Source organism: Lithobates pipiens, unplaced genomic scaffold, assembly GCF_037356315.1.
Source record: "Lithobates pipiens isolate NorthernLeopardFrog02 unplaced genomic scaffold, aLitPip1_a1.2 Scaffold_22, whole genome shotgun sequence".
Classification (NCBI taxonomy): Eukaryota; Metazoa; Chordata; class Amphibia; order Anura; family Ranidae; genus Lithobates; species Lithobates pipiens.
Window position 1 is genome coordinate 152120252 of NW_027507784.1, and position 26373 is coordinate 152146624.

At 46.8% G+C, this 26373-nt stretch overlaps 2 protein-coding genes across 2 annotated transcripts in view; one reads left to right on the plus strand and one right to left on the minus strand.

Moving 5' to 3' along the window:
* The window catches only part of SGO2 (shugoshin 2), an 87207-nt gene that overhangs the window by 41337 nt on the left and 19497 nt on the right, over positions 1 to 26373 (minus strand). The window contains exons 4-5 of the mRNA XM_077448463.1: positions 19009 to 19086; positions 6272 to 6360 (exon numbers count right to left, since the gene is read on the minus strand). Coding sequence (XP_077304589.1) covers positions 6272 to 6360; positions 19009 to 19086 — 167 coding nt within the window. The remainder of the gene's footprint in view (positions 1 to 6271; positions 6361 to 19008; positions 19087 to 26373) is intronic.
* The window catches only part of CUNH2orf80 (chromosome unknown C2orf80 homolog), a 158568-nt gene that overhangs the window by 26769 nt on the left and 105426 nt on the right, over positions 1 to 26373 (plus strand). The window lies entirely within an intron of this gene.

The window sequence follows — 26373 nt, forward strand, 5'->3', positions numbered from 1 at the left end:
AGGACATTCCTCACCCTGAAGGGCATGTACCAATGCAAGAAACAAAAATGTCTCACCTGTAAATTTGTCCAACACCGCCAAAAATCTTTCACGACAAAGGGCAACACATACCAACTAAAAGAGTTCTACAACTGCTCCTCTGAGTTTGTAATATATGCAATCCGCTGCCCTTGCAATCTACTTTATATAGGGCGTACCATTCGTACCCTAAGAAAAAGGTTTGGCGAACATCGGCGATCAGTAGAAGGGGACTCCAATCTCACTATCCCACGACACTTTAAAGAACACCATCAAGGGTCCACAGAGGGCATGCAAGTATGGGCCCTTGAACAGATACCTGGATCCTTCCCCCTCGCAGAACGTTTCAAACGTCTCTGCGAGAGGGAAACTTTTTGGATATATACGTTAGACACCCTCACGCCTGGAGGCCTCAACGAGGACATAGAAATCAACTCAGTTGTCTAATTTTTACCCATCACACTTTTTCCATGAGATTTTTTTAATGAGACTTAAAATTGCTTAGCCGCCCCCGCCCCCCTTCTCCCCCCTCCCCTTCCCCCCCCCCGCCCTCACCTCCACAAATCAGTATCCACGCGCCTTTTTCTGATCCCACTATAAGTGGGTTCACACACGTACGAGTGCGTGTGCATGCGTATGTATGTATGTATGTGTATGTATGTGTATGTATGTGTGTGTACGTGTATGTGTATGTGTATATGTATATATATATATATATATATATATATGTGTGTGTGTGTGTATATATATATATATATATATATATATGTATGTGTATGTTCTGCTCTAACATCCACGTCTCATTTTAACACCATTTTATTGTATTTTACAGTACCAAATTCTCACAATATCAAATCCTATCAATATACATGTCTCTCACCATGTTATGTCATAATACCCACCATAGAAATATACCTTCAGCAATTTAATTAACAATTTTTTGCCCCTTTTTCATTTTAGTTTTATTTTTATTCCTAGTTCTATTTTTATTTTTATTTTTATCTTTATTTTTATTTTTATTGTTTTTTTATTGTTATTTTTATTCCTATTGTAATTTTATCCTTATTTTTACCTCTATTTTTATTGATTCTTTATATATTTTTTATATATATTTTTTATATATAAAACCTTTCTTTTTTATATATATATATATATTCTTTATATGTATTTTCTATGTATTTTTTCAATTTTTAACAACCTTCTTTTAATTCTTGCAAAATCCACTTCTATTTTTTACCTTTAACAAGTATTTTCATAATTTTTTAAAACAATTTTTAAAACAATTAAATAAATAAAAAAGTTCCAACTCTTATCACTTTTTCCCACATCTTGTCCACACTATCCAACTTGTATCCACATACATTGATGGACACACACACAATAATCACATACAACCAGCCTGCAACACATGAGCAATCAACACCATGCTTTGGTCGGAACAGCTCCGCCCCATAAGGTGGAACCTAAACGACTAATTAGAACTGCCCCCTTTCCCTATTTAAACCACTCCAAACATAGTACCCAGATGCCTGATGAAGGAGCACGCATGCTCCGAACGCGTGCAACGTAAACCACAACGAAACGTCATCGCAGTGCGCCCCTCAACATAACAACGAACGGACGAACGGACCTCCCTGACGCTGTTACACCAAGCCGTGCGACGCTGGGAACCACCGGCGCCACCGGACGAGAGATACAGCCGAACGAGTTACCGCTTCTCCTCGAGAGCCCTGCGATGCCCTCTAGATACATGATGTGCCTGAAACCTTCTGGTAGAGTGTGAGTGCATAACTTCACAAATTAAATGTCTTTGATTCAACAATACTGCACTTAGATTGGCGCTGTTTTTTCTTCTGTTTATATGTCTTTTACAAGGTACCTTCTATCCTTGAACATGCTGCCTACCTGCCTGTGCTAAAGAAATCATCCCCTTTCTATGACTATTTTCCACAACCAGTAACTGTGGACTATAATTTGTGATCCTGCCAGCTATCCATTACTTCTGCTGCATTTACTGACATACACAGCAAGGATTGCAAAACTCTGTGATAAGCAGACTTGACATCCCTAAATCCGCCACACCAATTTATCAACTTCAGCGGTTTTTTTCCCCCAAACCTTTTTCCCCTCCCCCATAAAAAACCCCCTCTTTTTTCCTTCCTCACTCCCCCCATCCAGGACATATATAATCCAGCAGCGCAACGCACAAAAAAACAATTTTTTCTTACAATAACTAAGCATAAGCCACCAGAAATGTCAAATGGGGGAAATGGGAATAATGCCTTGTTCACGCTTAATACTGACATTTAACAAACGCACCTATAGTGTTAATGCGAGTTGTTCCTTGGGTTGGACGCTCGTTAAAGGCAAGTTACAAATATTTCCTAAGTGCCCTATGTGCGTTTCACGTGTTTTAAAAATGCACCCGAAGCCTAGGTTTTTTTTGGGCTGTTGTGAACAAGGCCTAATACTAGGGCTGCAACTAACGATTATTTTCATAAATCGATTAGTTGGCCGATTAATCGGTTAATAACCTTAAAAAAAAAAAAAAAAAAAAAAAAGTGGGTCAAATTGACGGTCATTTTCAACCACAGTGACGGGAAAATTTGGAAATAGAAAACTTCTTAGTCAAAGGAATTTTCACACAATGTATGTGGTTTTCATTCAGAAATTATTCATTTTAAAAACAGAATGTTAAAAACAAGTGAAAATTTCAAACAAAATTCTTTCATTCAGCGAATGTACAAAGATTTTTCGTCTGAATATTCTCATCTGAAAATTGATCTGTGTGGCCAGCATAAGGCTCGGTACACACCTATGCAGTTTGCTTTTGATCTGTTTCTGTAGTGCTTTTTGCTGTACGTTTTGATTTTTGCGCAAGTGATTTTACTGCAATTTGCATTTTTTGCATTTTTTCGGGCAGATTAAAAAACAAAAATTGCTGCAAAAACGCATTACATGCTTTTCTGCAGCTTCTCCATTGAAGTATATTGAACCAATAAAGCACTATTGTGCATTAAAATTCCAAGACCCTTTCAGATGTGAACGTGTCCCATAGATGTGAACCGTAGTGCATTTCTGCAAAGAGCACCATAAAACGCATAGATGTGAACCAGGTCTAACACGTTTAATAACATAATGGGGGGTTAACAAAAACGAGCCCTTTATAGTAGGAAAAAAAGCAGATAATCACTACTGTAAGGGGTTAATTTTTTTACTGTAGAACAGTGAAAGTAATATTTACAGTAGCGATAATTTGCTCTTTTTGTACTATAAAGGGCTCTTTCTCGTTTTTTTAACCCCATTATGTTACTGGCCTATTAAGCGATTATGAAAATAGTAATCGATTAATTTCATAACCGATTAGTTGTTTCAGCCCTACCTAATACACTGCAAACTCACCACAAAAGCAAGCCAGCATTTTTATGATGCCTAACCATAGACTTAAATGGAAGAAGTTGACACTTTAACTCCTTCCAAACTCCAGATAAAGCTTTCTTTTGAAGCGCAGCCAAGACAGCACAGCACAATGCTTTGTGTATTGATAATGTGAGCAGCACTGTGTGCTGTCCGTATTATCAATTGCAGACTGCTTTATAAGGAGTTTGAGGTGCGTTAAAAACGTGCCTCAAACTCATCTTAATACCAGCGTGATCAGGGCCTAAATCACACCCGTGGAAGTATGGGAAACAGAGGAGGACAGCAGTTAAAGCAGGAGTCCGCCGTTTTTTTTTTTTTTTTAAAGCCAGCAGCTACAAATACTGCAGCTTCTGACTTTTAAAATAATGACACTTACCCGCCCAGCGCGCCCACGATGTCAGCACCCGAAGCCGATCTTTCGATCGTCTCTCGGGTGCTGCCGCCGCCATCTTGGGTATGGGAATCAGGAAGTGGAGCCTTTCGGCTTCATTTCCCGGTTCCCTACTGCGCATGCGCAAGTCGCGCTGCGCAGCAAGGATGGTCCCCGCTGTCTCTGGGATCCGTGTGTTTCCCAGCAGACAGCGGGGGACCTTCAGAAAGGGGCGTAGATTCTGCGGAAAGGGGCGTACCTTCTGCAGAATCTACACCGGAAGTGGGTGCAGATACCTGTACTGTACAGGTACCTGCACCCCCCTCCCCCCCGAAAGGTGCCAATTGTGGTGCCGGAGGGGGGGAGGGTTCCAATGAGTGGAAGGTCCACTTTAGGGTGGACCTCCGCTTTAAAGGTATTCGTCACGCCAATATTTTTTTTCTTCTAATTTTGAATAAATGGGGAAGAATTTAATACTTTCAGGGTTTTTACTGCTTTTTGGGGCTCTGTTGAAGAGAATTACCCTCGCTTCTGGTCCTGCTGATATTTTACCACACAGGGATCAAAAGAAAATCTGCAACAGGGAAACAAATACAAATCTGACAGTGGGTTCTAGCCTCCCCACTACTCTACTAAAGAAAAGCATCTTATTTCTGTCTGTGGTGTTGCTGTGGAGTTACCCTTCCATCTTGACTAGTAAAATGTCAGCAGAACTGGAAGTAAACAAATCTCCTGTACAGTCCTGGAACGTGGTAATAATCTGATGGGCGTTAACCTTTCCCCACTCCATCAAAAGCTAGAATAAAAGTTTTTGGCTTGACATACGATTTTGGGGACCTGCACCTGGCCCTGCCCCTAAGGTCTCATGCACAATGGTTTCTTGTAATCTTGGTTTATTCTGAGAGTAGAAAATCAGCGCTATAAATGCAGCTAAGCCTCATTTTTTTCAAACCATGTTAAGCGAGTTTAGCAGAGTTTAGTAGTGTTAGAGTGTTTAATTGGCCAGAATTTAAATTTATTCCGTCCATTGAAATAAACACTAAAGTGCTAAACGTGCCTAGCATTTAGGCATGTTTAACAGTGTCCAGTATTTTTATTTTTTTTTGGTCCAAATTCCCTCTCCTGAAGGCAATTTTAGGGTTTTCAGATCGCATCCTCTAAACGTCTCTACTACTAAACAACTAACAATATCCATGTGTGCATGGACATCTAGTATAACAGAGGAGTTCAAGTGCAGAAAAAAAACACACACACACACACACACACACACACACACACACACAAAAGCGTGAGTTTAACAGAAGCAGTGTATGAGGCATAAACTTTACCTCTGACCTATTACTGTGCTGGGCATGGAGGCTTAGCTGATGGTAAGGGACAAAGTCAGGCTTCTTACCCATGGAACCAGAAGTGCACACAACGGTGCTCATGGAGTTGTCTATTGTGTACCAACAACAATGGATTGGGCAAGTAGAACAGTTCAAGTTTGCGCCTAAAGTTTATTTGACCTTTCAGACCTTGTTTCAAGTTACACCAATTTTTAAGGTGCAACGTGCCCCTACATCCCAACCCACCTTCCCTTACAGAATCCGTGGACTTTTCTCCTGTTAACTTTGAATTGGCATGACCTTTTGTCGCTCTGCACATACAGAGCATCATTCATTTACAGAGATCTGTGAAAAAACACAAGTCTTATCTGCCACTGTGGCAGAGGGTGTCATGATTCCATGAACATTGATCTGGCACTGGGGTTTACCCCCTGTCTGAAGTGCTGGGGTTCCTGCCAATCTGCCCCGAACCTAGGTATTAAGCCTCTGCAACTGTGTGTTAGTAATCGAGCAACATCTTGTGTGTTGTTTCTTTGTTAGTGTTTTCCCTCTGTGCAGTTATATTACCTTTGGTTTTTGTAAGTGGATCCCTTCATTCCTTGTTGGTGTGTGTGTCTCTCTTTCTCCGCATAGCTTCTTGTTATTTTTATGAAGTCCTTTCTAGCTTCCTGTCTCTCTCTCTCTCTGTCTATGCTCTTCTGTGTCCCTTCCTAGCTAGCTGTGGTAGGTTTCTTGGTTCTTAGTCTCCTGTGTGTACCCTTGTCCTTCTAGCTATTTTTTTGTTGCACTGTGCCAACGCAGGTGAGCTAGAGAGCAGCAACCTGGGGCCTGCCTTGCAGCTCAACATCCACACTTCCATTGGCTTTGGTGAAGACCGGGTGGCTCATTAGATCCCCCACCTCTGGCACACCTCCGTTTGCATGCAGTAACACAGCTCTCGCATTTGTCAGAATCGGTACCCGGGTACACCTGTTTAGTTGCTCTATTGGCTGCTATATCTTGAGCTTACAGTCCCAGGTGGTCTTACCCTCTGATTGTGATAGAGGGGTTGTAGTTCTCAAAGGAGCACAAAAGTGGCGACATTAAATGTTTGTAATTATGTTAGACAAATAAAGATAAAATACATCTTATTTACCTAAATCCTTGAAGCTCTTCTACAGACATTCTACTTTCATGACTGAAACGTCCGCTCTTTTGTTCTTCTGTGGCCAATGGATCTAAAGACTAAATACATACCAGCAATTGACTGTAAATTTCTTACTAGTTTGAAAAGGAACGTTTATTGAGCATGAAAAAAATACAGAGGATTACAGAAACACATGTGGGGTGCAACATGCACCAAATATACGGATACAACAGCTGTTAACAATAGCATGGGCTGAGAAAACAGTTCTTTGTTTACAAGTTTAATAGTACATTAACAAGAGTAGTGCGATGTGTTCAGGGAGGGGAAGAAGAGAGGACCTCAGAGATTGGGAGTCGCAGACAAATCCACAGCCCAGGTTGCGTAGGGTTGTTCAAAGGGGGGGGGGGGGACATGGAACCGTCATCTTGGGGCGGGAGCCCCTCCTTCAGCTACGGGGGTCAACAGGTCTCATCGGGCCGGCCCTTATTAGGTTAGGGGGCATAATAGCTACAGGTTACACTGGGCTGTACACGTATCCGGATCCCCCACCCACTTATCCCATATCTTGGCAAACTTGCCCGGGCAGCCCCTATGTGTATACAACAACTTTTTATAGGGGAGAGTGGCGTTAACAGCCGCCTTCCATTGCCAGGCAGTGGGGGGATGTTGAGCTCAACCAGGTGCGGGCTATCTGCAGCCTGGCAAGATACAGAGTCTCTTGCAGGAAGGTAGTCAGAATTCTTGTCTCCTCGGGTACAAGGAGAATCCCCAGCAAACACTGGCGGGGACAGAGCGTCAACAGGGAGCCCATTTGGTCATGGAGGAAGTCAACAACCTGTTTCCAATAAGCCTGCAGCTCAGGACAGGACCAAAGGAGATGGTAGAACGTGGCTTGGGGATCACCACACTTAGGACAGGACGGATCGTAGCCAGGCCTAAATTTGGACAGCCGCCTAGGGGTTAAATATGACCTGTGTAGCATGTAAAGGTGTGTAAGTCTGTCTGAGAGTTTAGGGGAGACCAGCTTAGGAGTATCTAACGCAGTTTCCCAGTCCACGTCCTCGATAACCCCCACGTCCGCCTCCCATCTAGTCTTAAGTCGGTATGCACGGATGGTTGCCCCTGGCGTGAGTAAGTTGTTGTAGAAGAAAGAAATCATTTTCTTAGGGTAGTCTCCTAGTAACGCCGTCACTATTGGGAGTGTCTCAAGTCTGGGGATAGGGGATCCGAATTGAGAATTAAGGGCATGGCGGAGCTGAAGGTATCTAAAGAACATTCGGTTAGGGAGGCCGAATTCGTCTTTAAGGGCTTGGAAGGGTCTGATATTTCCATTGGTAATGACCTGGGATAGAAAAATAACGCCCTCGGCCAGCCACAGAGAGCGGCCGGGGATTCTAGAAAGTTCGGGGAGCAGGGGGTTATCCCAAAGGGGGGTGTGGGAGTGGAACCTGGGGGCCCCAGTAATGGACGTAGCCTGCTGCCAAACCAAGCAATGATGGGACAGCATGCCAATCCCCGGGGGCCGCGCATGATGAGACGGAGCGGATACATGACCGGAGCCGAGTGGGGGGAGCACACCAAAGTGGCGTATCGATCCCTGTCAATCTGATTAAAATAATAGAAGTGGGACAGTTGGGAGGCCAGGTAATAATAGTACAGGTCTGGTAGGGCAGTGCCACCCAGGTGGGAAGGACATTTCAGAACACCCCATGAGAGCTTGTGCCGAGACGAGCCCCAGACGAACGTATTTAAGAGGGCCTCCAAGGATTTAAAGGTTCTGAGTGGGATTCGCAGGGGAGCGTTCCAGAACGTATAGAGCAGCTTGGGGAGTAGGATCATTTTGACCAAATTTACAGGGCCCATCACCCCAAGGGGGAGACGGGACCAAGTCTGGGTTTTATGTTTAAGCAGGGCGAACAAGGGTTCTATGTTTAAGGTGGTGTAGTCAGTTAAAGATTGTGAACATTGCACTCCCAGATATTTTATTAGACTTGCCCTGACCAGGGGCTGTGCCGCCTGATCAGCGGATGGGGCTCCCAGATCCAGGGGAAGGATCTGGGACTTGGACCAATTAATCCGTAGTCCAGAGTATTCCCCAAACTGCTCTATCAGCCGTAGGGCCGCCTGCAAAGAGGAGCCTGAGTCCTCCAGATACAGCAACATATCGTCTGCGTATAAGCTGAGGGTTTCCGTCAGAGGGCCCGAGCGCAGGCCTTTAATGTGCGGGTGAGCACGAATGGCAATGGCCAACGGTTCAACTGCCAGTGCATATAAAAGGGGGGGCAGTGGGCATCCCTGGCGAGTACCCAGAGACAGAGGGAAGGAGTCCGAGATCCTGCCATTAACCTGGATCCTGGCAGTGGGAGCGCTATACAAAAGCTGAAGCCATTTGATGAAGTTAGGACCAAAGCCAAAATTAGTCAGGCATTCAAATAAATAACTCCATTCAACGGAGTCAAACGCCTTCGCGGCGTTGAGACTCACCACTACCCGGGAGCCAGTGTTATCATGAGTGGCCTGCAGATTCATAAAGAGCCTGCGGAGGTTAAAGGCGGTGTTCTTGTTGGGCATGAACCCCGTCTAATCAGGGTGCATCAGGCTGAGAATAACTTTATTGAGTCGCAAGGCCAGAATTTTAGCTAGGATTTTTACGTCCAGTTGTAGGAGAGAGATTGGGCGGTATGACTCCGGATAGCAAGGATTCTTACCAGGCTTGGGTATAAGGACAATAAGGGCTTCACCCGTGGAGGCAGGGAGGGACATTGTGTCAAACATGTGAGCGTATAACGCGTGCAGTTCTGGGACTAGTGTGTCTTGGAAATGAGTGTAGAATTCCAGGGGCAGCCCGTCGTAAATTTCTTACAAGTAGCTATATTTTATCACAAAGTATTAGATAAAAGCAAGGGAAACATATGAAGTGCAAACTCCGGGTGGTTTTGTGTTCTCAATCTCCTACTTTTGATAAATATAATCCATTTGAAGGACTGGAAAATAGGATTTTTCGAACAGCTTACCTGTAAAATCCTTTTCTTGGAGTACATCACGGGACACAGAGCACCATAATAACTATGGGGGTTATACGCTACCTATAGGTGAATGGACACTGGTACACTCAAAAAACAGGAAGTCTCCCTCTCTATAAAGCCCTTCCCATACCGGGAGTACCTCAATTTTTGTAGCAAAGCAATATATACTTATCCCAATAAGAGGGGTGGGATCTCTGTGTCTTGTGATGTACTGCAAGAAAAGGATTTTACAGGTAAGCCGTAATAAAAATCCTATTTTCTTTATCGTACATCACGGGACACACGGCACAATAGTAATAACTATGTGGGATGTCCCAACACGATGCCATCTGAGGGGAGGGAGACACAAAGCAAAACAGCCACCATCAGGCGTGATGACCTATACTGCTGCCCGCAGCATACTGTGCCCGAAGGTGGTGTCCGAAGGTGGTGTCTTGCCATCTTACATCCATTTGATAGAAACTTGTGAATGTATGCACCGATGACCAAGTAGCGGCCTTGCAAAACTGAGCCACACAGGCTTGGTGTGCTTTAATCTGAAATGGAGGAACCTTTCTTTTCAGATCATAAGCCTGACTAATCACCTGACGAATCCACTTAGCAATAGTAGATTTTGGTGCTGCCTGGCCCTTTCTAGGGCCTTCTGGGAACACAAACAAAACATTTGTTTTCTGTATGTGAGCTGTCGCTTTAAGATAGGCCTTAACTGCTCTCACTCCATCGACAGAATGCAATACTTTTTCTTCTGCAGAACAAGGTTCTGGGAAAAAAAGGAAGGTAGGGAAACATCTTGGTTCAGATGAAAACCAGACACTACCTTTGGTAAAAAGGTTGGGCGAGGATGCAGCACCACCTTATCCCTATGAATGAAGTATGGCTCTTTACAGGAGAAAGTAGCCAACTCAAACTCTTCTTGCAGAGGTTAACGCAACTAGGAATACCAATTTCCTTGTCAAAAAGGAGCAAAGGAATATTACGTATAGGTTCAAAGGTTTCTCTTTGCAACCCTGACAAAACCAGATTCAAATCCCATGGGAACAAGGGTGCTCTAACTGGTGTTATCCGAGTTACCCCTTGTATGAATGCCCAGACTAAAGAATGTAAAGCAAGCAGCCTTTGGAAAAACATTGCCAAGACCGAAATCTGACCCTTGATTGTACTCAAAGCCAGCTTCATTTCTACTCCTAACTGTAGAAAGGCCAGAATTCTTCCTATGACATACTTTCGAGGATGCCAACCCTTGGTTTCACACCAGGCAACATAGGTCTTCCAGACCCTGTAATAAACGGTCCTGGAGGCCGGCCGGCTTTCTGGCATTAATCAGGGTGGTTACTACTGAACCTGAAAGCCTCAGATTTTTTAGAATGTGGGTTTCAATAGCCACACCATTAAAATTAGAGACTGTAAGGCAGGATGGATTACCGAACCCTGGGACAGCAGGTCCGGTCGAGATGGAAGAGTCCATGACTCCCCTACTGCCATTCTCATGATCCCTGCATACAAGGGTCTTCTGGGTCATGTTGGGGTTACTAAGATTACCGGCTTCCCTTCTTCCCTGATCCTGTGGAGCAGCCGTGGTAATAGCTGAACTGGAGGTAATGCATAAAATCAGTGAAAACTGATCCCATGGGGTCACTAACGTATCTATTCCAAGTGCAAAAGGATCCCTTGTTCTTGCCACAAAGTTTTCCAACTTCTTGTTGAACCTAGACGCCAACAGATCTACGTCTGGCGTACACCATCTTTGGAATATGGTGAAAAAGACATCGGTATGTAGCGACCATTCTCCCGGCAACAACTGTTGACGGCTCAAGAAATCTGCCTGCCAATTTTACACTCCTGGAATGCAGACTGCAGATAGGTGAGGAACCCGTTTCTCTGCCCAAGACAGAATATGGTCCTTTTTTTCTGCTAGCGTAAGTGCTAACCACTACCACCTCCCTTTGAGCTGCGTGGCTTCTGGTGCTCCCTTGGTGATTGATATAGGCCACTGCTGTGGCATTGTCGGATTGTATCCTGACAGGAGAATTCCACAACCTGAACGTCCAGGCTATCAGAGCCAGATGTATTGCCCAAATCTCTAGGATATTGATGGGCAAGGTCTTCTCGGACTCTGACCACTTTCCTTGAACTGTGGTCTCTTCTAGAACTGCTACCCAGCCCCACAGGCTGGCATCCGTTGTTACTACTCTCCAGGAAACTGGAATGAAGGATTTTCCTTTCGGTAAATTCCTGGTTATCAGCTACCAATTGGGACCATGCCGTACTTTTGGAGCCAGATTCATTGGACAATCCAAGGCTTGGATCCGTTTGTTCCAAGCAGACAGAATACTGTGTTGCAACAGTCTGGAATGAAACTGGGCATAGGGAACTAATTTGACGGAAGCTACCATCTTCCCTAGTAATCCCATGCCAAGGCGAATGGAAGGACCCTTCCTTGCCCTGACCACCTGGACCAGCACTCTTAGCCTTTGTACACACGGTCGGACATTCCGACAACAAAATCCATCGGATTTTGTCCGAAACTGGTGTTGTATACACACGGTCGGACAAAGTTGTCGGAAAATCCGATCGTTCGTAACGCGATGACGTTATTTAGTTACGACAGGACTACGTTCAGGCTAGTAGCCAATAGCTTTGATCTAGGAATTTGATCTGAGCATGCGTGGCACTTTGTCCGATCGGAATTCTCTACAAACAATCAGATAAAGTCCGATCGGATCATGTTGTCGGAAAATTTTTATATCCAGCTCTCAAACTTTCCGACGGAAAAAGTCAGATGAAGCCCACACACGGTCAGATCGGACATTTTTCGTCAGAATGTCCGACCGTGTGTACAAGGGCTTAGAGCGTTGACTTTTGCCTGAGGCAAAAAAATTAGAGTTACGCTTACCGGTAACGTCTTTTCCAGTAGTCTTTCAGGACAGCCACTATGAGAGATAGACTCCTCCTCTTCCTCTGGAAACACTGCACCAGCCCATAAATTCTTACTTCCCCTGCCGGACCTCAGTTTATATAGAGAATACCTCCGGCCAGCTGGGGAGACACAAGAACACATTAAATAACATATTTATCAAATACCATTATCTTGCTGCGCTCTGGTCTTTTGTAAGACTCCCCCCAATTTTCGGGTGGGAACTAGGGCTGTCCTGAAAGACTACTGGAAAAGACGTTACCGGTAAGCGTAACTCTAATTTTCCCTAATCGTCTTTCAGGACAGCCACTATGAGAGGATAAGCGAGCACTTACCAGTTAGGGTGGGACTACAGCTTGCAAAACCTTTCGCCCAAAGGTCTGCTCACCTGCCGACACCAGATCCACTCTGTAGTGTTTTACAAAAGTGGAATAGCTGGACCATGTTGCTGCTCTGCAAATCTGCTCTGGCGTTGCTCCCGCTCTTTCTGCCTGGGAGGCTGCCATAGCTCTAGTGGAGTGTGCTTTAATACCCACTGGGATTTCTTTCCCTGCAACTAAATAAGCCTGCTCGATGGCTACTCTGAGCCACCTAGCAATAGTGCGCCGGGACGCCTTACAACCTTTCCTGGCCCCGGAAAACAAAACAAATAAGGAATCTGACCTTCTAAATGACTTGGTCAGTTCCAGATAGTGTAGGATACATCTCCTAACATCCAAATAATGGAATTTTAGTTCCTTCTCACCGGAGGGATTGGGACAAAAAGGAGGGCAAAACTATTTCCTGGCTTCTATGAAAGCTGGATGCCACTTTCGGCAAAAAGGTTGGATCGGTCTTTAAAACTATCCGATCCGGAAAAATAACGCAAAAGGGAGCCCTGACTGATAAGGCCTCCATCTCACTGACCCTCCTAGCAGTTGTTACTGCTACCAGAAACACTGTCTTCAGAGTAAGCTCTCTCAGAAAACACTCCTTTAAAGGCTCAAAGGGGGGTCCAGTTAAGCTCTGCAAAACTAAAGATAAATCCCATCTGGGAAAGGACAGACCCTGGACCGGTCTCTGTCTGGACAGGGCCCTAAAGAACCTGACTACCCATGGGTTGGCAGCCAAATGATCCTCTAAATAAACACTGAGGGCTGATACTTGACCCCTAAGGGTACTAATGGATAAGCCCTTATCTGCCCCACATTGTAAAAATTCCAACACTGCGGAGGAGCTCCGTACTGGGAAAGAGTTCTCTGCGCACCACTTGTTGAAACGCAACCAGACCTTTTCATAGATCTGGCGAGTTTCCTTTTTCCTACTGTCCAGGAGGGTAGAAACTAGTCTCTGTGAAAATCCCTTAGATTTTAATAAACCCTCCTCAGTAGCCAGGCCGCTAACTTCCACCGGCATACCTGTGGGCAGAGGACTGGCCCCTGAGAGAGGAGATCGTCCCGAGGGGGCAAGAGTAAGGGAGGTTCTACCGCCAACTGCTTTAGCATTGAGAACCATGCTCTCTTGGGCCAATGTGGAGCCACCAGAATCAGAGATGTGCTTTCCATCTGAAACTTTCTCAGAACTGCTGGCAACAACGCTGGAGGTGGGAAGGCATAGCAAGTTCTGAAGTGCCAATTCTGGCTCAAAGCATCCACCCCTAAGGCTCCTTCTCCCCTTTTTAGGGAGAAAAAACAGGGGGTTTTTGCATTGTTTCTGGACACGAACAGGTCCACCTCCGGAGACCCCATCTCTTTATTATGAGATTGAAGACCTCCTGGTTGAGAACCCAATCGCCCTCCCTCAGCCTCTTTCGGCTGAGAAAGTCTGCTACCAAGTTTTTCTCTCCCCTGAGAAAAATTGCTGAGAGCAAAAGGGTGTAGGTTTCGGCCCAGGACAGGATCTCTGTCGCTAAAGACAACAGGGCTCCGCTTCTCATGCCACCCTGTTTGTTCAAATAGGCCACTACGGAAGAGTTGTCCGACCGCACCTGAATGTGGTGACCCCGGAGCTCTTTTTTGAAGAATTTGAGGGCTAGTCCCACTGCCCTTAATTCTTTCCAGTTGGACGATCGAGTCAACTCGCCGTCCTCCCAAGTGCCCTGGGCTAGAAGGGAACCCAAATGTGCCCCCCAACCTTTTCCACTTGCGTCTGTGGTTACTACCCGAGAAATCGGGATGAGCCACAGACGACCTTGCGACAGATTTGTCACTTTCCTTCACCACCAGAGGGATCTCTTCACCTGGTGTGGAATATGTACTAGGGTGTCTAGGGACTCCTGACTGTGGTCCCACACCCCTAGGATGAAGGTCTGTAGGGAACGAAAGTGTAGCCCTGCCCACTGCACTGCTGGAAGGGTGGATGTAAGGAGACCCAGTACTGACATCAGAACCCTTATGGAAACCAGCTGGCTGCTCTGAAGAGAGGCCACCGCACTGTCCAGTTTTCGTACCTTTTCTCTTGGTAGAAAAACTCTCAACAGTGTTGAGTCCAACAGGAAACCTAGATAGGAGATCTGTTGTGAGGGGATCAGGCTGGACTTTTCCAAGTTCAGAAGCCACCCCAGGTCTGTAAGGACCCCCTTGGTTAGATCGAGATCCTTGACCAACTGTGTTGGGGATGCTGCAAATAAAAGCAGGTCGTCCAGGTAGGCAATTATACATATCCCCTGGAGCCGAAGAAAGGCCATGGCTTCTGCCAGGACTTTGGTAAAAATGCGGGGAGCAGAGGATAGCCCGAATGGCAGGGCCTGAAACTGAAAGTGTACTGTTTCTCCGCCCAGATCTATGGCAAGGCGTAGAAACCTCTGCGAGGCTTCCGCTATAGGGATGTGTAAATACACGTCCCTTAGGTCCAGAGATACCATGAAACAGTTGTGGGGCAGAAGCGCCTTTACTGAAAAGATCGATTCCATGCGGAATCTTTTGTATGTCACTGAAGCGTTCAGGGGCTTTAAGTTCAGAATTAACCTGAACTTCCCTGAGGGTTTCTTCACTATGAAGATGTGAGAATAAAAACCCCTTCCCTCTTCTGCTTTTGGGACCCTGAGAATAACATCCTGATTCTCCAATTCCCTCAGAGCTTCTAGCAAGGCCTCGGCCTTTACCATGCACCTGGGTAGATGCGTGACAAGGAGCCTTTGAGGGGGTGGTCTTAGGAATTCCAAGAGGTACCCCCTTCTTATTACCCCTAAAATAAATTGATTGGGGGATATTGTCTCCCACTGTGGAAGAAAGGCCCCCAGTCTTCCTCCCACTGTAGCTGGAATGTCACTGGGTTTTACGGGGCTGGATCGGAGGGCGAAAAATCGCCCCTCCTCTGCCCCTGCCTTTTTGGGGCCAGGTTTTCTTTTTCCCCTCCCGAAACCCCTTTTTTGTTCTTTTTCCTGTCCGCTGTCCGGTCTAGAACCGTCTCTAGCCCTGGGCCAAAAAGGAGGTCCCCCGTGAGGGGTATCCCACATAGCTTTATCTTGGAAGCATTATCCCCTGGCCATGTTTTTAACCAGAGGGCCCTTCTGGCCGAATTGACTCAGCAGAGGCATCTGCTATGTAAGTGATCCCTCGCAGCATAGTAGGGAAGGATGACAGAATGGTTTCCTTATCTGTGCCTGCCTCAATATGTTGTTGGATCTGTGAGAGCCAGTGCTCTAAATTGCGAGCCACAACTGTAACTGCCATTTCAGGCTTAAGATTGCCGATAGGCGAGTCCCACGTTTTTTTAAGCAGAGAGTCAATCCTTTTGTCCATGACATCTGCCAAGGCCCCCATGTCTTCAAACGCCAAATCTGTGTGTCTGGAGACCTGGGAGAAAGCGGCATCCAATTTGGGACTTTTATTCCAAAGGCATGCCGGGTCCTCTGAAAATGGGAACCTTCTTTTGAGGGATCTAGATAAAAAGGGTTTTCTCTCCGGATCCTGCCACTCCTTTTTAACTGTTTCCATTAACACTTCGTGCACTGGAAACACCCTTCTTTTTGGCTCCCCCAAACCTGAATACATTTGGTCATGCAGGGTTAGGGGCTTTTTATCCGTCTGGATACCGAGGGTTGCATAAATTGCCTTTAAGAGGTCCTCTACCTCATCAAGGGATAATTTATATCTGGAGGCTTTCCTGGACCCGTCCTGGTCCTCCCCCTCGGAACCCTCCTGGGAATCGGAAGAGGAACTGTCTGGAAGTTCCCTACCTGTCCCTGAAGGGCCTGCAACCTCTGTCCCCCCTGTACTAGCAGGTTGGACCGGAGCAGAGCTCTGTGCTAGAGGTGGGGTTGTATCCTGGGGAGATGGACCCGTGGGAAGCTGAAATTTTTCAAAAAGGGACCTAAAAGAAGAGAAGGTGGACGAGAGCTCTTTAACTGAAGCTGCTAGTCCTGACTCCTGCTCAGATTCCCTTTCCCTAACGAGGGAGTCAATACACCCCTTGCACAACACTTTGGTCCAAGATTCCCCTAAAATGTCCCTACAGGAGGCACACTTCTTTTTAGAGCTATGCGTAGACCTAGTTTTTTCCGTAGCTTTCTAAAAAAAAAAAAAAAGGAAAAAAAGAAAAAACAGAAAAAGACAAAGTCAATCAAAAGCTCGGGATACAACCCTGGGAGTGCACTAGACCCTTTTTTAAAACGAAGGGATCTGAGCCTCCCCTCCCCCCTGGCCACCCAGGGGGTCTGTCCCCCCCCCCCATGATAGAACCATACATTGGGGTGGGGGGAACCTAGATAGAGAGTACCCCTCCCCAGGGTGCTCTTACCTTAGGAATGCTGGAGATAGAGTCTGTCGTTTGAGCCTCAGCTTCCGACATGACTGCAGGTGGCTGCTTGCTACAGAGTTCCACGCTGCCTGTGCGCGTTCTGAACTCATCTCCAGCTTGTGCCCGGCCCTCCTATCAGCTCCACGACCCGGAACCGGAAGTCGATCGTATTCGAGGTCAAGCCTTCGTTTCCGCCGGATACGACGTCGCCCGTCGTTCGGCCCGCTTGGTTCAAAGAAAAAAAGGGGCGGACTGTACCCATGTACAGGGAAATCTTCCGAACGGCTTGCCAGCTGCGTCCCTGTAGACGAGATAGGAGTCCCCCACGACCTGAAGCCGCGCTCGACTCGGAAGGGGTGGCAGTACCTGGTGAGGTAAGTAAACCGTTCGACTCGTCCGACACGCGGACGTTGGTTTCGAACGGTTTGAACCCAGCTTTCTCCAAACGAAGCCCCTGCTTCTTTCAACTGGGTTCTTTTAACGACAAAACGGCCACAGCCTTCCCGACTGATCGGCCTGGTTCCTTGCACAGTGTCTCCCCGCCGAAGGAAACACTAATAACTGAGGTCCGGCAGGGGAAGTAAGAATTTATGGGCTGGCGCAGTGTTTCCAGAGGAAGAGGAGGAGTCTATCTCTCATAGTGGCTGTCCTGAAAGACGATTAGGGAAACACCCTTTCCTGGGTTGTGTCTATGGCCAGGCCCAAATACTAGAGCCTTCTTACTGGCCGTAAGGATGATTTTTCTAGATTGAGAATCCAACCCAGGTGTCCCAGATAACTGACCGTTCTGGACACCCCATGGTTTAACCGTGCTATTGACTGATATACCAGTAGCAGGTCATCTAGGTATGCCATTACCGCTATACCATGGCCTCTTAGTCTTGCTAGTACTGGGGCTAGAACTTTTGTAAATACTAGAGGAGCAGTGGCTAACCTGAAGGGCAAGGCCACAAAACTTAAAGTGGCGCTGTTCTACCGCAGAAACTTCTGGTGAGCAGCAAAGATTGGCACATGTAGATACGCATCTTTGATATCTATGGATGCTAGAACTTCTCCTCCCCATAGGCTGGATACAACTGACCGGATTGACTCCATTCGAAAGGAGCAGATGTTTAGGAAAGGATTCAGATCTTTGAGATCTAGAAACGTCTGACATCTCCATTTGGTTTTGGTACCGTAAAGAGATTTGAATAAAACCCATGTCCGGCTCTTCTGAGGGGACCTCTATTATTACTCTCTGAGACCTTAACAAGTCCAGTGCCAAAAATAAGGACTTTTTCTTTACTGGATCCTTGGGAACGTTTTGATCTTAGAAAACAAGACGGTGGAAACTCTTGGAACTCAAGTTTGTAGCCCAGGACTACCACAGAGATGACCCATTTGTCTTGGATTTCCTTTTGCCAAGTTTCTGAACCACCGAAGTCTACCCCCCACTCGATCAAATCTTTTGGATATATTTATCCAAATCTTCCCCAAAACAGCCTTTCTTCATGAAAGGGAAACCCAGCCAAGAGCTTCTTGCATGGTAACTCAGCTGACCAGTTCTTTAGCCACACAATCCTACTCATACGTATCAACATGAGTGCAAGGTGAGATACCCGATGGATAGAATCCTTGATAGCGTCCACTGCAAAGCATAAGGATGTAGGTAGCGCAGATAAACTTTGGGCCTCATAAGTTTAGAGCAGGAACTCTTAATAACCTGCTTGAATTTGTCCGTAAGGGATTGACATATGCCTATTGCTGCTACTGCAGATTGTGCTACCGCACCAGCTACATCAAATGAGGCTTTAAGCAGAGATTCCAACAGCTGGATCTCTAAACACTTGTACTTTGTCCACTGGACAAGTTAAACTCCTGTTCATAGAGGAGATAGCAGCATCTACCGCTGGCATATCTCACCTCTTTGTAAACTTTTTCTACACTGACACTCGCTATCCCGTATGGATGTATGTATGTCCGTATTTCATCCGAAAACAGATGGACGAAATACAGACATACTGTCCGCATGTGTGAAAGGGGCCTAATGCATCCCAACTGCTCAAGGAGATTGACATCTACGCGTCACAAAAATTATAAATACTTACCTCACTTATGCTGCTTATTTCAATTGCTTCTGGCAGTTTAATATTCATGAACACATCAATATCCGTAAGAATTTTATTCTGTAAACCAAGAATAGCACTGGTTAGAAAGTATAGACTTCACAATGACAAGGTCAGTAATTGTCACCATCCATCATAATTTCCACAAGATCCAATCGATTCTGAACTAAAGGACCTGGTGAAAGCAGCTTTGTTAACCCGGACCCCTCAGAACAGAAAAACGGAAGCTAGAACTGCTCACAAGGTTTCCTGACACCCGCTGATATACTAATTCAATGTTAGTAATTTACCAGGTAGTAAAATCAGAATAAGAGAATCGGGATGACATCTGTAGAGCTATGTTATTAAGCGCTATGTAAACTGTTGGCGCGATATATAAATCCTGTATAATAATATCTTTAGAAAAAAAAAAAAAAAATTGGCATATTCCTATAAAACAATTTCAAATATATTGGCATTTTGGCTGAGCACTGCAAGTATTTCTCCAGTTGCTACAGTTTTCTCAGGTTCTCCACAAAACAAGCAGCACTGAGGTGCATTACCTTTTGGTCAAAATATGCGTGTTTGCCCCATGCATCTTTTGTAATAACGAGTACACTTGCAGCTAGATTGGGAATGCTCACCAAGCCAACCTTTAGTGTCCGCATTTTTGGTAAGAGGTATTAGAGTTTGTCCGGTCATATTTAAAAGGCTCAGTTAAGGCACAAGTATTTTACACTATGCACATACAGTTATACATATAAAAGAAAAAGTGATGCAAGGCCTCATGAACACTATGCTCTACTGAACGCTTTTCTCCTGACGTTTAGACGCATTCAGGCGCGTGAAGCATTTAAAATCAAGGAACACTTATGCACTAAATGTGCCTAGTGCATAGGTGCTTTTACACACCTCAGGCGTTTTTTTTCTACCCAAAAGCTCCTCTCTAGAACGCAATTTCGGTGCATTCAGACTTCTGCTCCTAAACACCCCTGCCTCTAACTGCCTGTAAACTAATATGTGCACATGGACAACAGAGGGGAAAAGAGGGGTGTTAAGGGGCAGGAAAAAAAATTACAATCATCAATTGCCTTTTTGACAGCTGCAGTGTGCAGGAGGCCTAACCAGTCAAAGACATAGTGCACAGCAATACAGTGTCCAACAATTTCCAATCCAGTAATAGATATCCTGTACCCACTATTGTTAGGCTAAATGGACAGCAGGGAAAAATTATAGAAAAGTACATCTGAAATGCTAACAAAAGAAAAAATAGGATTTTTTGTACTCACCGTAAAATCCTTTTCTCTGTAATTCACCGACCGACACAGCTTCTTCTCTGTAACAAAATGGTTGTCAACCCTATCACTGAAGATACTAGGCAAAAGTTGTAACACAACACTTCAGAACATTCAGTTCCGCCCAGGGGGTGGTCCCTAGGCTACAACCCCCACAGCCTGCCCTAGCAGACTCAGTACGTTAACAAGCAGTATAACGTAAAGAGAAAAAGGAGGGGTGGGTTCTGTGTCGGTCGGTGAATTACAGAGAAAAGGATTTTACGGGGAGTACAAAAAATCCTATTTTCTCTTATATTCACCGACTGACACAGCTCCTCTCTGTAACAAAATGGGACATCCCCAAGCAGTGCCAAAACGAGGGGCGGGAAAAACAGCATAAAAACTTCATCCACCATGGCAAGTGGGAACTAGTGAAACCAAACCCCCCAAAAAAAAAAAAAATAAATAAAAAAAAAAAAAAACACAGCAGTGTGTGGAAAAACACCACCATATAACCGGGTATCCTCAACAGGAGTGATCCCCAAGACTGCAACATTGTGCAAGTAATGCAACAGTGCATAAAACACAACAGTACTGCGTTTTTATAAAAAAAATTAAAAATAAATAAAAAAAAAAAACACACAGGAAAAACTAAGCTTGCATATTCAATTGCAACTACACGGCCGTCTGCAAAACTTTGCGGCCAAAACAGGCATCAGCCGATGCACCAACGTCTACCTTGTAGAACTTGGTAAACGTATGGACAGACAAGCAGGTCGCCACCTTACACACCTGAGCAACCAACGCTTGGTGTTGGAAGGCCCAAGACGTTCCGATTGCCCTTGTAGAGTGGGCCGTGACCGGAAAGGGGGGCACCTGCCCCTTCAAGGCGTAGGCTTGTACTACAATCTGTCTGATGCACCTGGAAATGGTGGCCGACGAGACCACCATAGCCTTCTTTGGGCCAGCCACCGAAACAAACAGGGAGTCTGACTTCCAAAAGGGAGCAATGGCAGACAAATACACCTTCAGAGCCCTAACCACGTCGAGAGCGTTAAGGGCCACCTATTTGGGGTGCTTCGCCTTAGGACACAACGATGGTAATACAATGTCCTCATTGATATGAAAAGCCGAGACCACCTTCGGTAGAAAAGATGGTTGCGGACGCAACACCACCTTATCCCTGTGGATGACCAGATAGGGTGACTTGCAAGACAAGGCTGCCAATTCCGAAAACCCTCCTGGCCGAGGTAATGGCCACTAGAAAGACCACTTTCTGGGAAAGAGTCAACAGGGGAATCTCCCCGATATTTTCAAACGGCAGTTTTTGAAGCGCCAACAACACCGGGTTCAAATCCCATGGAGGTAACGGTGGATGCACCGGAGGGACTATATGTCGTACCCCCTAAACGAAGGTACCCACTAAGGAGTGCGACGCCAGGGGTCGTTTAAAAAAAAAAAAAAGAAAAAAAAAAAAAAAAAGACAGCCAGGGCTGAGATCTGCCCCTTGATGGTGCTCAATGCTAATCTCTGGTCTACTCCTCGCTGGAGAAACAGCAGGATCCTTGCTATGGAAAAGGAACGCGGATGCCAAGCATTCTCCTCACACACGGAGATGTAAGCCTTCCAGGTACGATTATATATCTTCCTGGAAGAAGATTTCCGTGCCCTCAACATAGTTGGAATCATCGAGTCCGACAAACCCCGGTTTCTCAACACCTGGCTCTCAACAGCCATGCCGTTAAAGCCAGCGATGGTAAAACAGGATGAAAAAACCCCCTCCCCCAAAAAACGGACCTTGAGAAGGAGGTCCTCTCGCAACGGCAGTCGCCAGGAAGCGTCTGCCACCAGATCTGCGTACCAAGGACGCTGAGGCCAATCTGGGGCAACCAGTATCACTGGGATCCCCTCGACTTCCACTCTTCGAAGCAGACGTGGCAACAATTTCCGTGGAGGAAAGGCGTAGATCAGCTGATCCCACGGGGCCACCAGCGCGTCTGCCCATGGATCTCTTGTCCTGGACATGAATCTTGACACCTGATTGAGAAGGGAGGCCAATAGATCCACATCTGGTGTTCAGCATCTGCCGACTCAGATAGTCCGCCTGCCAGTTTTCCACACCCGGGATGTAAATGGCCGACAGGGCCGGAACGTGTCGCTCTGCCCACCGAAGTATGTGAGCGACCTCCCAAGCAGGGCTGTGCTTCTTGTTCGCCCTTGGCGATTTATGTATGCCACCGCCGTGGCGTTGTCCGACTGAATCCTAATCGAACGCCCTTGAAGACTCACCAACCATGTGTGGAGACACAGCCTGATCGCTCTCAATTCGAGCAGATTGATCGGCAACTCGGATTCTACCGTCGACCAGAGGCCCTGAGTCGACTGAACCCCCATCACTCCACCCCAGCCGGATAGACTGGCGTCCGTAGTGACCACCATCCACTTCAGAGGAAGGAAAGATTTTCCGGACTGAATCATTGGGGACCTCAACCACCAGATCAGAGAGTCCCTGATTGGTTGGCTCACCTGGATCTGTCGATCCAGGGACAACTGAGACTTGTCCCATTTTAACAAGATCTCCTTCTGCAGTACTCTGGTATGGAACTGGGTGTAAGGTACTGCCTAGAAGGAGGTTACCATGAGCCCCAATACTCGCATGCAAAACCAGAGCGATGACCGCTTGTGGTTCATCAGCAGTTTCACCGCGGATCTGCGAGTCTGCAATTTGTCTGAAGGGAGAAAAACTCTCGCTTTCCTGAAGTCCAACAGCAAACCTAGGTACTCCAGACGCCGGGTCGGCACAATCACCGACTTCTTTAGGTTCAACAGCCACCCAAATTCTTGCAGGGTCTGCATGGTGATCGCCACATCTTCCTCTAATTCTGAGGCTGAAGATGCACTCAGGAGGAGATCGTCCAGGTAACCCACTATCGCAATCCCACGTTGTCTCAGCAACGCCAATACTGCAGCCAATACCTTGGTAAAGACTCGGGGGGCTGATGGCAGACCAAAAAGAAGAGCCACAAATTGGTAATGGACTTCACCGACTGCAAAAACGCAGAAACTTTTGATGCCAAAGGCATATGGCAGGGCTCGACAAACCCTGGGCACCAGGTCGCATTTGCGACTAGAATTCGCGTCCTGGCGCAACACAGCTGGGGTATCCTGTCTCCGTGTGGACCCCTAAACTCCGCCGTGTGATTGCATCGGGCCGCGCCGGCCAGTAATTGAGGCCGCGGCTTTGCGGCCTTCTAAAGTCTTTCCGTAGTCTGGCGCCATCTTGTGGTGGATGTTGAAATTACAAGCCATCCAATAATGCTAATCCTAATGGAGCTTCAAAGCCCTGCCTGTTTTTCACTGTCCACCTATTTCCTTCCCAAAGTGAAGGAAGTGATTGCGGGCGTCATCTGGTGCCTTTTGCCCAACGATGAGCGTGGTGGCTGGTAAATTATATTATATATATATATATATATATATATATATATATATATTATAGCTATTTTTTTTTTTTTTTTCATAATGGCTTTTATTTATTTATTAAAAGTAAAAAAAAAAAAATTTAATTAAGGAAAAAAAATTATTATTTGTAATCCTACCTGCTTGGCCCCTTTCACAAGGGCTGTCTGATCAGGTTCAGGGAATATGGCGGAAATAAAAGAAGTCACATTCTTTTGTTAACCACTTCGTGCCCGCGCTATAGATGAAAGATGTTTACAGCGACACCAATTGCCGGGAGGGCATCCCTGGACATCCTCCTGTTTACTTCCCCTCTGCACACCGCCATGGGCGCGCATCAGGGAAGTTCTGTGTTGGCCGTGTCCCTTGAATACAGCCAATCACAGATCATGCTAAATGGCCAATCACAGCGACCATTTAACACTCGAGCGGTGTGTCCAATGAGAGGTGATCTCATATGTGGGGGGGCTGGGGGATATCTTCCCCTCACTCGTCTCCATGTCAGGCCAGGGACAGGTCCAGATCGCCGTCACGGACCTGGCTCCAAACTTTTTTAGCTGGCTCCTAGATTCCAAGCAAATTTGTCAACCCCTGGCATATGGGTATGTGCAGGTACGCATCCTGGATGTCCAAGGACGCCAGGGAGTCCCCTTGATGGAGTGCAGCAACTACTGAGCGAACGGATTCCATCCTGAACCTCTGCACTTTTACAAAGTGATTGAGGACTTTTAAGTCCAAGATTGGACATACCCCTTCCATCTTGGGAACCACAAACAGATTTGAGTAGAATCCCTGGAAGCGTTCCGGCTCTGGAACTGGTACAATCGTCCCTCAATTCAGCAAGTCCCTTACAGCCCCCAACAGGGCCTCCCGGCGACCCGGGGATACAGGTATGCTGGAGGGGAAGAATCTGTTTGGCGGCCAAGAGAGGAACTCCATCTTGTAGCCTATGGAAATCAGATTGAAGACCCATTGGTCGGATAACTGGACCACCGGGCTGAAAACTCCTGAAGGCGACACCCCACCCGAGGCCTGGGTGAGGGCAAACCTTCACACGGTAGCACTTTTGTCCGCAGGCTTGCGGTTCCAGGGACGTTTTTGACCGTCCATGGGCGTTCTGTCGGGCTGGGGACGTTTTGTCGAAGCACCGGGCGGACGAAAAAGCCGATTGTGAGTGGAAAAAGAGGGCCCTTGCCTGCATCGTGGCTCCTTAGCCTTCCTGGCCTATGGGAGTAGAGTACTGTTACCACCAGTGGCATTTTTAATAATGTCATCTAATGAGGCTCCAAAGAGCCGGTCGCCAAGGAAGGGAAGATCCGTCGGGGCTTTCTTGGATGCCTGGTCAGCAGACCAGCATTTTAGCCAAATCAGGCGCCTCAGCACCACAGCTGACACTGAAGCCCTGGATAACAGAGGGAGAGTATCCAGGGCCGCATCACAGACGTACTTAAAGTGGTTGTAAACCCTTACAAACCACTTTGACATACAGGTAAGCCTAGATTAAGGCTTACCTGTAGGTCCAAGAAATATCTCCCAAACCTATACGGTTTAGGAGATATTTGCCTGAAGACGGGCACATGCGCCGTAGACAGCAGCACGCAGGCGCACGGAGCGTGGCATCCTCGATAACGAAGATGGCACGCAATACCGCGCGTCTCGGCTCCCGTGCGCATGCGCGGGAGTGACGTCATCACGGCTTCGCCGAATGACAGCGGCAGAGCTGGGAGACCCACCGAGAAGATGGATGCGGCGGACTACAGGGGACAGCGGTGACTTCGCTTGCTCCTGTGTCAGGTAAGTGACACATAATGGGCTACTATGCGATGCAGACGGGGACTCATCCTCACTGTCTGAACGGTCCTGGTCAGCGTCACCGGCCTCAGCAGGACCTGAGTCTGCGTCAGAGCTCTCCCCGGGGTACAGGGGCTGCTTTTTAGCACCTTTCTTCCCACGTTCAGCCTCTATCTTGTCAACAAACTAATTGAGGACCACCGTAAGGGTGTCCATAGGCACCGCGCAGCCGGCAGGTGACCCGGTTGCAATTGCCTGGATTTCGGGGGAAGAAACACCAGTTTCTGAAGCCATGCTGACCCTACCCTGTCTGCCACTCGAAGGGTACTTAGGACAGTGACAGTCCCACCCTCCTGTTGCCGCTGACTGAGGGGCTCTAACCCGCTGGACTCACCATCCTGGGCAGTTCCGCGCTGTATTACCGCAGTGCCTGATGATCCCCAGCGCTCCCAGATGCAGAGATAGCAAAACTGTCAGTGGCCGGCCGGTCGGTCACATGATCGGTGAACGATCTGTGAGCGATCTAACACACGTGTCCAGAATCACAGGATAAACCTCCCAGCGCTCTGTGATGACCAAACAGGAAGCACAGGGGCTGCTGCTAGAGCACAAAAAACGCGGTCCTGCTACAAGAAAATGGCCGCCAGTGTTCTAATAGATAATCACCAGGAAAATGGCCGCTTGAAGCCAGAAGCCTGTCTGACCCTTGCCCATACTTAAAATGACCACCGAACAGCGCTATGGAGGGACTACAGAGAACATGTGGCAGACATAGCGCTGTTCCAACACAGGGGCAGACTACACAGGCATCCAGCGGGACTAAGCTGCAGGACCCAGGCACCCAGTA